Source organism: Cottoperca gobio, chromosome 11 (genome assembly GCF_900634415.1).
Source record: "Cottoperca gobio chromosome 11, fCotGob3.1, whole genome shotgun sequence".
NCBI classification, from domain to species: domain Eukaryota; kingdom Metazoa; phylum Chordata; class Actinopteri; order Perciformes; family Bovichtidae; genus Cottoperca; species Cottoperca gobio.
The window spans coordinates 2,598,325-2,613,025 of record NC_041365.1 but is presented as its reverse complement, the minus strand read 5'-3'; the positions used below and the strand labels follow the sequence as shown (position 1 = coordinate 2,613,025).

General features: G+C 39.9%; 1 protein-coding gene across 1 annotated transcript in view; it reads right to left on the bottom strand.

Annotated features, from left to right (window-relative positions):
* The window catches only part of csmd2 (CUB and Sushi multiple domains 2), a 217,229-nt gene that overhangs the window by 115,362 nt on the left and 87,166 nt on the right, over nt 1-14,701 (bottom strand). The window contains exon 6 of the mRNA XM_029443772.1: nt 1,518-1,630. Coding sequence (XP_029299632.1) covers nt 1,518-1,630 — 113 coding nt within the window. The remainder of the gene's footprint in view (nt 1-1,517; nt 1,631-14,701) is intronic.

Here is a 14,701-nt window from a genome sequence, read left to right as displayed (position 1 = left end):
GAAGAGGGCTCACAATGTACAATTTATTTGCAATGTTGTGGATACAAAGGTGCAGAGAATAACATTATTATTAGATTATGAGGATTGACAGGCAAAACCACAATACAATAAAAAGGTTAAAATAATTTGAGTTTCATGATAATTGCTGAGAAAATTAAAAAACAAAAGGCATCATAGCAAAGTAGGAGGCTCCTCTAAATGCATACTTAGTCACCAATTTCAAAAACACCATCAGCATTGTCTGTGCACCCCTCCACACTCATCCTATTGAATTACTTTGACGGACCCTGCCATTGGAATTTCACTTATTTTGCATTAATGTGTTTTTATCCTTTGCTCAGTTTCAGCTGCTGAACTGAGTCTTGTGTCAAAAAGTCCGTTTATTGTGCGTCTGGAAGAAAAATTCCCAATACAGAAGCTTTTCAGATGTGTTGCCCCGATTAGAAGAAAACAGGAACGGGTATTATCATGTTTCTACTAACGGAACTAAGCTATTAAGTGCAGGGTCTCATGGGTTGGGGCTGTTTCCTGTGCCACTTAAATTGAAGAACACTGAGGAAAATAAATAAATAAATAAATAGAGCCAAAGAGGATACTCCACCAACAGTAATTTCATTACTTCATCATGCCGCTGCTGTTGAAGCTGTCATGGTGAGAATGGCTGGTGGGAGGTGGGGGATGGGAGAGTGTTTAATCTAATTAAAGTATTAGCCTCCCATTTCTCTGATCTTCTAAACATATTTATCAAACAATGAACCTGTAAACCCAAAGGATCACCGCCTTTTCTTTTCCATATTCTTCATCCCTCTCTTTCCCTTTTCTTTGTCATGTCTCTCTCTTCCTTCTCTCGTCCCATCGTTTCTGAGATTTGAGAGTTCCTTTGTGATCACCTTTTCAAAAATGATCTCTCAACCTGACAATGATGCACTGAAGAGAGAGAGTGTGCGTGTGCGTGTGCGTGTGCGTGTTTAAGGCATGTTAATAACAAGTATTCAAATCTTGATAGCAATCTCAAATATTCTTCTAAAAAGGGGAAATAATTTCACATGCTGTCCCTGTCATATGGTTTAAAAACTGGTGAAAGAAAAATGATGTCATTCTACTTATTTTATTTCTGGACCTGATAACATATTGATGGTTTCCCTGTTCATTGTGTCCTGACTCACTAAGGTCACAAACACTTATTTTCCCATGATCAGAAAATTCCCTTGCAATGGGCCTCTTAGATTGTGAGAGTTCGTCCTCTGGGGAGAACAAATATGTTTTATTTCAGGGCCGTCAGTGACTAGAGTTTTGTTAAATCTTGCGTAAGAGGAAACTGCATTCAGGTTTCCGCACTAGAGGAAAAAATAAGTGGGTCACCATAAATATTCAGATTTATCCTGAGGGGGACCAAGAATATCTAAATCAGATATCATGAAAATCATTTCAAAAAGCATTTATTGGCTGCTCCCTAAACCTGGAACACAATATTAATGATTGTTCTTTTAAAATATCAAAACCTCTCTCTGTCTTACCTTGGTACTGGGCGCTGAAACCTCTCAGCTTGTGGTTGCCATCAGAGGTAAAGTGCAGTCGAAGCCAATTCTTGCTGCTAATGATGGGTGAGGGAAGGTTGGGCCCAGTAAACCTGTTGGCACAGACATAGAGAAAACAGAAAACAGATTAGCATTTTAACAAGCATATGTGAAGGTCACAGATTACAAACTGCAGTAATATCCTGGACGCTTGTAAACGTATTTAAGGTGAAAGGCGAGGTATGTACCAGTGCCATCTGTAGCATCAGTCTAAGCACTCACACACATCCTTGGTACATGGACAATGGCAAAACAATCTGTGTCAGGTGGTATTTCTGTCTATTTATTTGTTATTATGTTTAGATTGTCAAGGTATAGCCTCATAGACAACATACACTAGTGTTATATAATCTGTGTTATATATTATATCCTGCTGTATGAGTAACTAATTGATGCACACATAATTCTTTCTTAAAGTCATTTGTATTTCATCTTTTATTCAATCTATCAACGTCCATTGTAAGAACAGCGTGTGCTTGCTTGAGCTTCTGTTTTTTGCCATAAAGCAATTATGTAATCCATCAGATTTCCAATAAAGTCAAGCCCAATGGCAGACTATATATTACAGAGGCTGGCATAACCTGCCAGTCTTCGCAGTGATTGTCTTGTTTGTTTATGGTAATTATACAAATGTTTCAAAGTTAATGTGGCCTTTACTTAGAGTTGTTAAAATGTTACACCTTTAAGATCTATTAAAGGGAGGGTCTGGTACTCAAGGGGAACTGTAATGTTAACGACTCTTAACCAAACTAAGGCACAAAAAAAAAAAAGGGGGGACCAGGAAAGACCAGCATTGGCATTTGCAGAGAAAGGACACTCCTTTTATTACTTTGAAAAAGCAATCGTGAATTATACTTCACAAACACTTAAAGTGCCTCCTGATCTGTATGCTAATGAGGGCTGCTGCTTACCAGGCACTTCTTCAGTTGTTAAAGCCCAAGTCATTTGGGAACACGTTGTGTTTTATCTTGAGAGACATTAACACAATCTCACACACACACACACACACTTGTGCAGTGTGTGCACCTATACACTCAGGCACACATTCCCACGAGCATGTGCATTAATTCCAATTGGCCATCTGTAAATTACATGTCCCCAACTGTGTCCACCTCATCTCCCCAACCTGCATATGTGCTTCTCTCTATAGAGTAGATGCATACTGGAATACAGCTCCACCTAGCTCTCATTAACACCACTGGGGAAACACAGGCACAGGAGAGAAACAAAAAGCTAAGAGAAAGCAAAGTGAAAATGTGATCAAGTAATTTAATACAACTGAGAAAGACTGGAAAATGTACGAGACACATTTTGCAAGCTAATAACTATTCTTCTTTGAATGCCAATTTTTTTTCTTGTACTGATGTCGTACAGATATCTACTATGAGGAGATATTTAGTATAGTGAGGGTGTTACGTGACTGCACTGTAGAGCTCTCTGAGGATCAATTAAAAACATGTAGCTTTCTAGATGTAGACGGCATTTGCTTTTATTTTTGATGAAAACAGAGCACCACTTGTTTAAAAAGAAAGCTCCTGATGCAGTGGGCCCTCAGCTTAACTGTACAGGAACTCAATGTATTAGTTAAGCTGAACACAAGGTCACCTGTAGGATCGGAGGGAGAGACAGAAAGAGAATAAAGAGGAGTTTTCAAAAGAGTTTTGAGCAGCAGACAGGACAAACCGCTAGGGACAAATGAGACAATGATTAAATGATGGCATATCAAAATGTCAGTGATTTGGCTATTTCAGCCGCACTGCATGCAGACAGCAGGAAGATGGAGCAGAGTGCAGAAAAGAGAGTATGTCACTGAAGAAACTTAAGTGTTTCTCCCGTCTCTAACGGCTGCTTTCAGCATGCAGCAGGCGTGGCAGCCACCCCCTCGCTTGTAAGTTAATGACCTCAACCCACATTTAAGAGATGTCCACTGAAGCAAACTTCACTAATCAAACTGTTAAATGTTCAAGTCACAAAAGGTTGAGGTCAGAATTGGAAGCACGGTTGGTGTTGACCCTATGTCCTCAACAGGCGAAGAAGCTCCTTTTAATACATCAGAGGCGTTGATGAAAAGGGTGAGCGTTTAAAGTGTGTGTGTGTCAAAGGTGAGTGTGTTTGTGTGTGTTGTATACATGTATATGCCACAAGCTTACTTGCTCGTGCTACATTGTTGAATTAAGCAGCATCTAGGGCATTTTTTGGGGGACAACTTCGACTGCACTATCCACCGGCTGTATTGCTGCTACTATTACCTCTCAGTTCATCCTCTATTAGCTCCACACAAACCACTTTCCCTGCTTCTAATAATTCAAAAACAACTCACTGTTCAAGAACAAAGTGATGTTAACCTGGGAGAGACCAACCCTAGACTGGGATTTTAAAGAAATACAATTAAAAGGTACCATCAAAGCAGTCTTATCCAACTAACGATGAAGATCAGAAAATCATTTAGCCTTTATCCAAAGCATTATGGATAGAGAAACAGAGTAAACCAAGAAAACCATATAAATGCCATATTTAATCAAATACAGTCTCTGGTCTCACTTCTTTTTTTATGTATTTATAAACATGGGCATAATCAAGTTATTTATCTGATCAGATTGTTATTTCTTCCTTCATTTTAGTATGGCCGGGAGGCTGCATGGTATAATGAAAATGAGGCGGAAATGTAAAGCTGTGTTGTACGACACCGACCTTGATTAACAACGGCAAGTGCAAAACTGATAAAGTGAGTCACCGGCCTCAGGAGATGTTTTATCACTTAAAGATGAAGCATTGAGGGGATCATACAGTGTCTGGCACACATGCGTTTGGAGTGGTACTACTAGGACAGAGAGTATCAGAATCACCTCTGGCAAGTACAAAGCTGGGTCCAGAGACAGCTAAAACAAATCCTCGGAACTAAATCTCACACAAATGAATGACTACATGCATATACAAAGGCCTCCTAACACCATCGCCAATCATTTAATGCAAACAGCCTTGTTAGGGTTACTCCCCTGTTCACCTTAGGGACAAATAAAAATGTCTCTTTGAATTAAAAGCCAATTTGAGCTGGTATCAACTTCCATTACCAGACAACAAGCAAGCTAAAGATTGTGATACGCTGTGGCAGAGGATAAAGAACTGATGGGTATGTCATTACGGATTAGCCAATTAATACATATGGGATAAGGGATGAAAAGACCACTATAAATATCATTTTTGACCTTGTGTCACCTCTGTCCCCTGTCCGCTCTTTTTTTGGTTGTTGCTGAAAACATTAAAGTTTTAGGGTGAAAGTGACCATGGGGGAGCAACCGAAAAAGTCCTGAGCTGGCTAATGGAGGTCTCCTGAAGGGTGTTGTAGCCACTTCTATTCCTATTCCTCTCTCTCTCTCTCTCCCTCTGACCATATTAGATTTTGTGTGGAATTGTCCTGAGAGTGCGGTGCTATACCAGTTTCCATTTCCAGGCCCCAAAGCTCCTCAGTCTGAGTCAGACTTTTGATGATTGTCCAAGAAATGTATTTAGGGCAAAGCAAGGTGATAAAGGCAGCCAGTGGTGTTCTTGACTGAGGGAACTGAGCTGTGAACCATTCATTGACAGAGTTTTCTGAGAAACAGCTAGGTTTTAATGCAACTCTTTTACATTCTATGTTATCGACAATCATAAAAGACCGACATCCGAATCCCCAGTACCTTATGTCAGATTTGCAAATTCTTGTTGTTTAGACTTGTCTTTTCACTGCAATATTATGATTGAGGGTTTCAGAAATACGCAAGACCAGTCAAATCCAATTATGTAACACTAGCATAGAGATACTTTCCATACTGATGAGATGTGACTCATTAAATTGTTAATGCCTTTCAGGATTTTGAACAAAGGTCGTCGTCGTCATCAGGCCATTCAGCAACCCTTCCCAGTGGAATGGCTCTTTTTCTGCTTTATATTCATCGTTTCATGTCATCTGTTTTCTGTTCGAGGGGCGAAGGTGTCAAATTACTCTATGCATAATCAGTAATGGGCGGAGTTTAGATGTCAAAGGTGACTAGCTCCCCATTAGGATCAAACACTTTAAATCACCATTCAGCAAATTAATTCATTGTGATGTATCATCAGATGACCACATGTGGTTGGTTTCAAGCGTGCAGGACGACGCTGAACGTCCCCGTTAATAGCAGCTACTTAAGAAGATCTATCAAGAGCTCTGCTCAGTATGCAGGTCCTGGTGATTACAGCAGACCGGGGGTCACAGTGACTTTAAAGCCAAAACTTTCAGCATTTTAATGAGGCTATGTGAATTATAGCACAGGTCAGTCTATCTAGATGTACATGCAGGCACATATGCAGATATCAATACATTCTCTCTTCCTCTACCTCTCTCTCTCATACTTCCTAGCAGACTCTCTCTCTCTCTCTCTCTCTCTCTCATACTTCCTAGCAGTCTCTCTCTCTCTCTCTCTCTCCTCTCTCCTCTCTCTCATTATTCCTATAGCAGACTCTCTCTCTTCCTCGTCTATCTCTCTCTCATACGTCCTAGCAGTCTCTCTACTCTCTCTCTCTCTCTCTCCTCTCTCTCTCATACTTCCTAGCAGTCTCTCTATCTCTCTCTCTCTCTCTCTATCTCTCTCTTCTCTCTCTCTCTCTCTCTCTCTCTCTCTCTCTCTCTCCTCTCTCTCTCTCTCTCTCATACTCTCTCGCTCTCGTCTCCTCTTCTCTCTCTCTCTCTCTCTCTCTCTGAGGTAAAACTAATCAGTGTGGAAGACCCTTAAGACCAGAAAGGCTGTATTAAAGCCCGGGTAGTGGAGCTGTGACCTTCAGATGTAACTGAGACCAGACATACACTGGGGGATTAAATGAACCACCAGAGCCCCCTGCTCCAAACATAGACCCCTCAACACTGTTCATTCATTTCTTCAAACAGCAACCACCCAGGCAGTAAAATATATCAACCCTACACTATAAGTTAAGGCCAAAGTATGAAGAGAGGCCTTCAGGGTAGTTATGTCTCATGGGTGTGTGCAGCACCATCTGAAGCTCTCAGAACAAAAACAAGGCCTTGCAGAGGAGCTTGAAACCTCCACTGGCCAAGCCAGTAAAACTGCAGACCCATTAGAGTCAACATGCCAACACTTTCCTTGGACTCCCTGGTCCAACAGAGTTCAAATATCTCTTCTTCTTCTTCTTCCTCTGTCAGCCCTCATGTATTATTCATGAGGGACCTGTGGCCCCATCAGAGAGCCTTGTTAAATCTTCTGAGAGATTCTTTTCTTCCTCTTCCCACAACTCATTTTCTGCACTCACATAACCTATAATGTGGACACTGATTGAAAGAAATGTATTTTGGGAAGAACACCACACCAGTCTTTATCTTGGCTCCATTCTCTTATTCCATATTCCTAGCTTGCCATATGACCTTCCCATGATCCTGCAATTCATAACCAATCGTCAAACTCACATTTCCTCCTCATATCTCTTTTTCAAGAATACTCGTCCAATTTTAATACATATGCAAATTAAAACTAACCTTATTGGCTACTCGGGCCATGCCATTTCATTTCCTTCACCAAAGAGAAATGTATAGTAGCCAGCCACACCAGTCTCAAGATGAATCCGTGTGAACTTATCTTCCTTATAAAGACATGATATTCACATCACATGGGACAAGTCTGTCGGGGACATCGGCATAGTTTAGGTCATGGCGGTCTGTCAAATTAACCATGAGAGCTGTGTGTAGAGAAAGACTGCCAGGTGATGAAGAACAGGTTTAAGTTAAGTCAGCAACAAGAGGCTGACCTAAATAAGTCATCCACCAAAACTATATTAAAAAAAAAAAGTTATGCTTCTTGCACCATGACCTTTCCACTGAAAAGAGTGAAAGCAACTTTCTGAGATATTCTGATAACGGCCAAAAAAAAAAGGGTTTACAGACAAGGAGACAAAACGGGGCAGAAACATGAACTCAAGCAGCTCAATTCATGGAAGTAAAGAATTTAGTGCCACTTGTTCTGCAATTGATTCCAGTGTCAGTGTGATTTATTACTCTTCTTCAAGAAGTCAAGCTGGATGTAGGCAAAGTCACAGAGAGCAGAGCAATTGGACTAAACTGCTATTGAATGGACTGTGGAACAATGCTGATCTGGAAAACACACAGAGCCTAATGACTTAGATTATTGAATGTTTGCCTTCAAAAAAATGACCTACACAGGCACAAATGACTTGTTTGACCAAGATGAAGCAAAAGACCAATACAGACATTGTCAAACCAGGGGCTTTTCTCGCCATTTCTTCCTTTCTGTTCGATTCATTTAAACTCAGCTCACATGACGCTTGGCCATCATCACAGAGGAAGGTTGGGGAAGACACACACGCACCCCTAATACATAAACACCCAAACCATCAATCACAACACACAACGGTAAATAATTATATGTGCACTTCACACTGTGTGTAATCGTCTGCGGGTGGTATTGGATCTGTGGTTAACGGGAGAGAAACAAATGAGATTCCAAGGTCACTCTTAAAAGCGGGAGTGATAATTGAGCCCTCCCTGTAGATCCATCAAACCCAACAATAAACAAATACCAATAATATCCCAGGGCTGATTGTAGGGACATCATCCCTCTCTACGAGAGGCTTGAGGAGATATACACAAAGAAAAAGAGGTGAGAAAGAAAGCAACCATCACCGTGTGACAGAGCAAGGCTAGCTGTTTCGCAGTTTATGCTAAGCTAACTGGCTGCTAACTGTAACTTTATATTTCCCGTAGAGACATGAGAGTGGTATTGACTTTCTCATCTGACTCTTTGCAAGAAAGGAAATTAGTTTATTACCCTAAATATTTAACTATTCCTTTAAAACATATGGGAACATCTTAGTATAAGAAATATTAATTTGCAATCTGAGCAGGTGAAAATATCCTCGCCTCCAGCTGTTTTCCCTTGTAACAATATTAGGAACTAAAGATTCAATACCAATCAGTTTAAGATTAATATCTATGTGTTGCTGGACAATCTCTCTCTCTCTCTCTCTCCCTCCTTTTCCCCATCTCTCACTCTACCCCCTTGTGGTTTGTGAGTATGAGCTGTTAGTTTTTCAAAGGGAGTCTGAGATGACGCAGTATGCGAGGAGACAGGTGAAACCATGCTAATGATATTGAACCTGGCAACCCTGTCAAATCCCCCAAACACAGCAGGCACATTGTATTCCCTTGATATCAGAGCATCCTGAAATAACTACATTGTTATGCGAGGGGATGAGCATCTATGGGTTTTTGCTCTTCTCTGTTTGTATTTATTTGTGAATGTTTGCGATTGCTTTTCTATGAACAGTATGCACCTGTGTAAACATGTCAGATGCCAGCACGTCCTAACAAGATTGATCATCATTTCTTCTCGTCGAATGTTCGTAATTGGAGCCTAGTTTAATATTATTGCTTTTTGGAATTGCTCTCAACACTTTAATCATGCATTAATTATAGACTTTTAAAATGTGATGGACTTTTCACCGCTAGTGATAAATTGTTCAACATAACCTTATTCTGATGATGTACCTCTTTTCTATATACTTACCTCAAATGACTACTGTTGGTTTGAGAAAATGCCAAACATATGCATATTTGATTTTTTTTTTAGGTTCATGTGGTCATTAAATGCATGCATGATTTAACAGAAGCCCATTAGTAACAGCAACTTACTGGCATTCATAAAACTAAATGGGTTATAAAGCTAGTATGTTGCTATACAATCTGCTCTCGTGCACTTTTTATAATGAAGGCACTGAATAGTGCAGAGTCAGAATTTCCCCTTTTAAACAATAAGCCCTAAGGCGCCCATGTATTAAAGGGTAGTACAATACATAAAGGTCGACATTAAGTATAAAGCAAACTAATTAACTACAAGTGGGAACAATATAATAAGTAATAACGACCATTAAAAAATCAATCTAGGTTTATTTAGAAAAACTAAAATTGAGGAATTCAACGGGTTATTCTTTTATTTTACCTCTTTTTACACAACACCAGACGCAAGTCTTTACTTGAATCAGCAGAGAATGAGAGCGAGAATATCAAACGGAGGATTAAAGAAAGGGACGCATTTTACCACGCCAAAGTGCTTGGTAAAAAAAGAAAAGATTCACCATGTCTATACTTGGATTCAGTCGCTACCATCCCTACACTTCAGCTTTACTCTAAATCACCCACTACAATATACAACTACTATTTTAGCTCTTACATCTACTGCATTGGTCACCCTATCTTTCATTAGTGTTAGTTATATGCGATTCCTTACTCAATTACTCAATTGCTGTTTTTATCTATCTATCTTGTATTTTGTACGGTGTCTTGAAAGGCGCCTCCAAATAAAATGTATTATTATTATTATTATTATTAATTCCCATTGCACAGCTTTTTCTGGCATCTTTTCAGATGGACTCTGAAGAGGCTGCCTGAACAGAAATAGTTAACACAAACTCTGAAACCAACGCCATTTTTGTCAAGTCCATTTTGGGTGCTTGCACCTGTTCCAGAATTCTAATATTTTCCCTTGAACCAAGGTGGGTTAAGTAACTGTGGTCGCTATTATGCAGATTAGGTGGTGCAGTGCAGTTTTTGAATGCTTTTTTGGCAAGAAATTGTGCTTACATGATCCACCTACTCAGACCAAATCTAATCACAAAAGCAAGCACACATACACGAGAGCAGACATGTGGATTTCATTGGTAGAAGGTACTGGATGACCTGTCCAAAAGCATGTAAGATGCTTTCATGTACAGTATGTAGAATTGTGTAATTATGCTTATTCTTAAAAGGAAACATGTGCCACCTTTTATGTTGATGTCCATTAAGTGTTGATGGGAAATGTAGTTAATTTAAATTGCAAAACTTCCTCAGTGTGTGCTACATAAATCTCTATGAACAGATTCTGCATTCATATGCACTCATATATCTGTAGGCAATGGGACAAGATTTTGGCATTGGAAATGTTCTGGTTTCAGTTTGAAGTCCCAGTAGTACTGACCAATCATGTTTGAGCCAGCTTTGGTTGAAAGAAGCAGAGCGCATTGGCCGAAATGTAATCTCGGAACCCATCGGCTAAAGTCTAACATTTGATTTAGCTTTTTTCATCATCATCGACAGTGATTGGACATCTATATATAAAGATGGGGAATTTTCCCCTTAACAATAATGTTTTTCACAATCGTCTGTAGGATGTATAATGTTCTTTTCCTTTTAGTTGAATAAATCCCTGAAGCCATCATACTGAGGCATGTACTGAGCATTACTGCACAAATGTCATGAGTAACAAACAGTTAAAATATTTTATTGAACTACAAGGTAACGCAGTTGTAGTCTGTCTTCTTTATGAATGTGCACATCATTACCCTTGGTCAGGAATTGCAGTGTCTCCTGATATGTGAATCCAATTTAAAATGGGATATTATCTGCTCTTGAAAGCATATTTGGAGGTATATATATATTTGTGTCTTGCAACTGTGCTTACTGAGGATAAAATCTATTTTCTCGTCAAAGAAGACATCTTCTTCCAGCCCATTAGAAAACTGTCTGCTGCTTTTAACCCGGACGAGAGGAGTTGATTTGATTTGAGGCTGATCAGACTCTTTTCCTGTTTGTGTGCTGTGCTGCTCCAGCATCACAATTGCGCCACAAGTCATCAAATTTAGAATATCATACTTATACTATATGTCTTTGCTTAAGGTTTGTACTTGCAGACAATTTTAGATAAAAATATATATGTCTCTCCGTTTTAGCATTGACCACATGCTGGCTGAATATGCAGAAAACTTCAAGCTTCAAACTGGATTAAGTCCAATTAATACCATGCAATTGAATGGCAACATCATTTTGCCACATATACTTTGCAAATCCATTTTTTTTGGTTGGGTCCCACCAGGTAGATGAGCCAATAGACAGAGTATAGTCAGGTGTCAAAGCCCTTAACTTTAGGATTATCATTCAACACAGCCAGGGCAGGAAGACAAAGAACACATCTCGATGTTACTCCACAATGGCTGAAAATGCATGAGCAAATTCATTCAACAGTTGTGTATTACGCTGGCCTTGAGGCAGGATCTCAAGTATTAACTGAACTCATAAAAGTCAACTCTTCATGTGACGGTCATTCAAATGGAAAATCTAATTTTCAATCACTTCAGTCTGGATGCCAGCGTGATGCTAACAGCCACTAAAGGTTAAATTGCTTCCTCTAATAGTTCTCCATGAGTTTCTAATCTGTAATTCACCCTCCTCCTTCTGTAAGTATGCTTATTTACACTCAAAATGTGAACTGAAGAGGCATATTGTCTCAACTTAGTCAAGTAAAAGTGATTTTCCTATCATGATTAAGCCACATGTTTGGCTGTCCCCCTGCATGTTGTAATGAGCCACTTGGACAAGCTGGTAAAGGATAGCTGATGAACCCCAGATGGACATCTGCTGTCCCAGTTGCTCCCCTCTTTCATCTCATCCAGGCTCCTCTGTCCCTTGGCCTTGTTCACTTAATGGCTGGCCATTTCACAGTGCATCTCTCCATTTTTATGCGTTTTTGTCTTTCTTTTTAAAGAACACTTCAGGGTTTTTTTGATCACATACCATCTCACTGGGGCTGTGAGAAGAGATACGAGCTCTGACATTTCCATGACGGGAAATGTGGGAGAAAGATAGCTTCATGGTGGGAGGAAGAAACAGGCAAGAGATGAGCAGCTTCCAGAGTACATAGGGAATGAGTCATCCGGGCACCAAGAGCTGCCAAAACGTAACCACAACCTCTATTTTCACTGCCTCTTCTTCTGCATTGTTCCTCCGGTGCTGTCCACCCTCAGTAGTTATTTCCAAAGAGCTCCATGTACTTGTTTTCTTTTAATTAGTTTGAGGGTCGCTGACAAAGCATTTTCTATTGTGAAACCATTCAAAAGACTCAGCCTAATGCATGAACTGAAAAGTATGGGATGCAAAAAAGATAAGGAAGGCCTTTATTCCGCCGCTGTGTTTACTGGCCCTTTGTCTGGTTTTCACAGTTCATTTTTTAGAGATTAGCATTTGTTCTCTCTCTTTTGCCGTCGCTCTCTGTAATCCCTCCCTCTGTCTTAGTCCCCTACTCCATGCCTACTTTTGGGACAATATACAATGCAACTGGATGCCACATTCAGTATTATCTGCTCAGTCTTTCTCTTTCTCAAACACAAGAATCAGAAGAAAGGAAAGCTGAGGATGAGAAATTAAACGTGTGCCTGTGTCCTACAGTTAGGGGGTGTAAATGAGTTAGGATATTAAGTACATGTGGGTGCAGATAGTTGGGGGACTGATTGTTTATGTTTTATCAGACAGATGGCGTAAGAGAAAATGCCAATCGCAAATCCAAATGGCTGGCCCTGCTGAGAGAGGGATGGTGAAATTAAAGTATTCAAACAAATACTGTGGGCTGGCAGGTGACTGGGATGTGAGCTTTGATGGCAGCCTCTTAGAGTAGTTAATGGGGATACTCGAAGAGGCTAAGAAAACTGAGTCGTGTACACAGATTCATACCTGAATGCAGGCAGGTGTTTACGCACATTTGGTCGACTTCACAAACATAAACACGCGCACACACATACGGATGTGTGGAGACACAAAAGTCCAGCTGTTTCAATGAAATATAGCAAAACAATAATTCATCATGGTGGATTAATTACAATTTTATATTATTACACAAATTGAACATTACCCACAGAATGATGAATACCCACTCCCATCAGCTCAATTTGGGCATGTGGGTGTGTTTTGCTCTCAATCTGTTCAAAGCAATCTTTGTTCCTCCTTCCACATGTTACACTTAACTTCAAACAAGCCAGGTAGAATTAAGCCTTAAAGTTATCTGGGCAAAGTGGAAGTGGGCTAACTTCTCTTTCATCATACAGAAAAAAATTGAGAGATGTTCACTCGAGCAGATAGAGCCTGATCTCTTCTTCCATTAGCCTTTATTGGTGTACCAGTATAAAACCAGTCAAGAGAAATACCATGCGCTCGTATAGTCTTTTATGGTTATATACTATATTCAGCTTTAAAAAGGTATTCATTTATTTAATGTGTTTCTGCTTTTATCGCCCTGAGGGGAAGGAGATCACAGGTAAATATTAAAGTAATCAATCAGGGAAAGTGGGAAGTGGGAAGAGAAAGGATGGAAAACACCTTGAGGTCGGAGAGAAGAGCGATCATTTATAAGTCACCGATGACCGTGAATGATTTGTCGTAAAAACCACCATCCAATTAAAAGAGGTCTCTCCATCTGCTTCCTCCTGAGTCAGCGCTGACCTTTCACCCCCCCTTCCCACATTAGCCATGATATATCCACTACCTGTGCACACTGCAGGTATGTGTTACAATACAGAGGATAGAAAGCACCCATTTACTGCCTGAGCTTATATGAACGAAATGTAAACTATACATTATATACTGTGAATGTGTGAGTGTGTGTATGACATTAAATGTAAAAGAACCACAGTTAGTCATATCCGGATGCCATTACTCTTTGTGAGTGTTCTCAGATGGTGTGTAAATATGAAGAGTTATGTTTTGCAACTAAGCTATACAAAAGGCATGTTGTTTAGACTATGAGCGCAGACATGTGAAACAAAAGCAGAACAATTAAACCACAAAATGTTACTGCATGTATAACATTATGGACTGAGTCAGAACGGGCTCTATTACAGTTGTTTTTGCTGTTCTTGACTGGTTAAATATAGCTTTGTGTGAGTGAACAGTAATTACCAGAACAGAATTAAGATGTAAAACCTTGACCGTGGGTCACTCTGCCTCTCAGCAATATTTTCTGGGACGTGTCATTTGCTTATTTACATAATCCATCTTCACCCGACTCATGACCACAACAAAACATTTGCCATGGGCAAAGAAATGATTGCAATTGCAGTTCAGCCGAGGACAGTTGTGTAATTTCCTGCAGTGATGTAAAGCAAAAAATGCTGCAAAGTCAGCATTAGATTTGCCTTTCACTGTCACTCCTTTTTTCAAAGATGAATTGCCCACTCAGTGATAAACGCAAAACACTTGACCACGCATTAGAGGTACCACTCTGAAGAGGTAAACATAACGGGGTTTGTGCAAGGTGAAAACAAAAAAACATGATGAT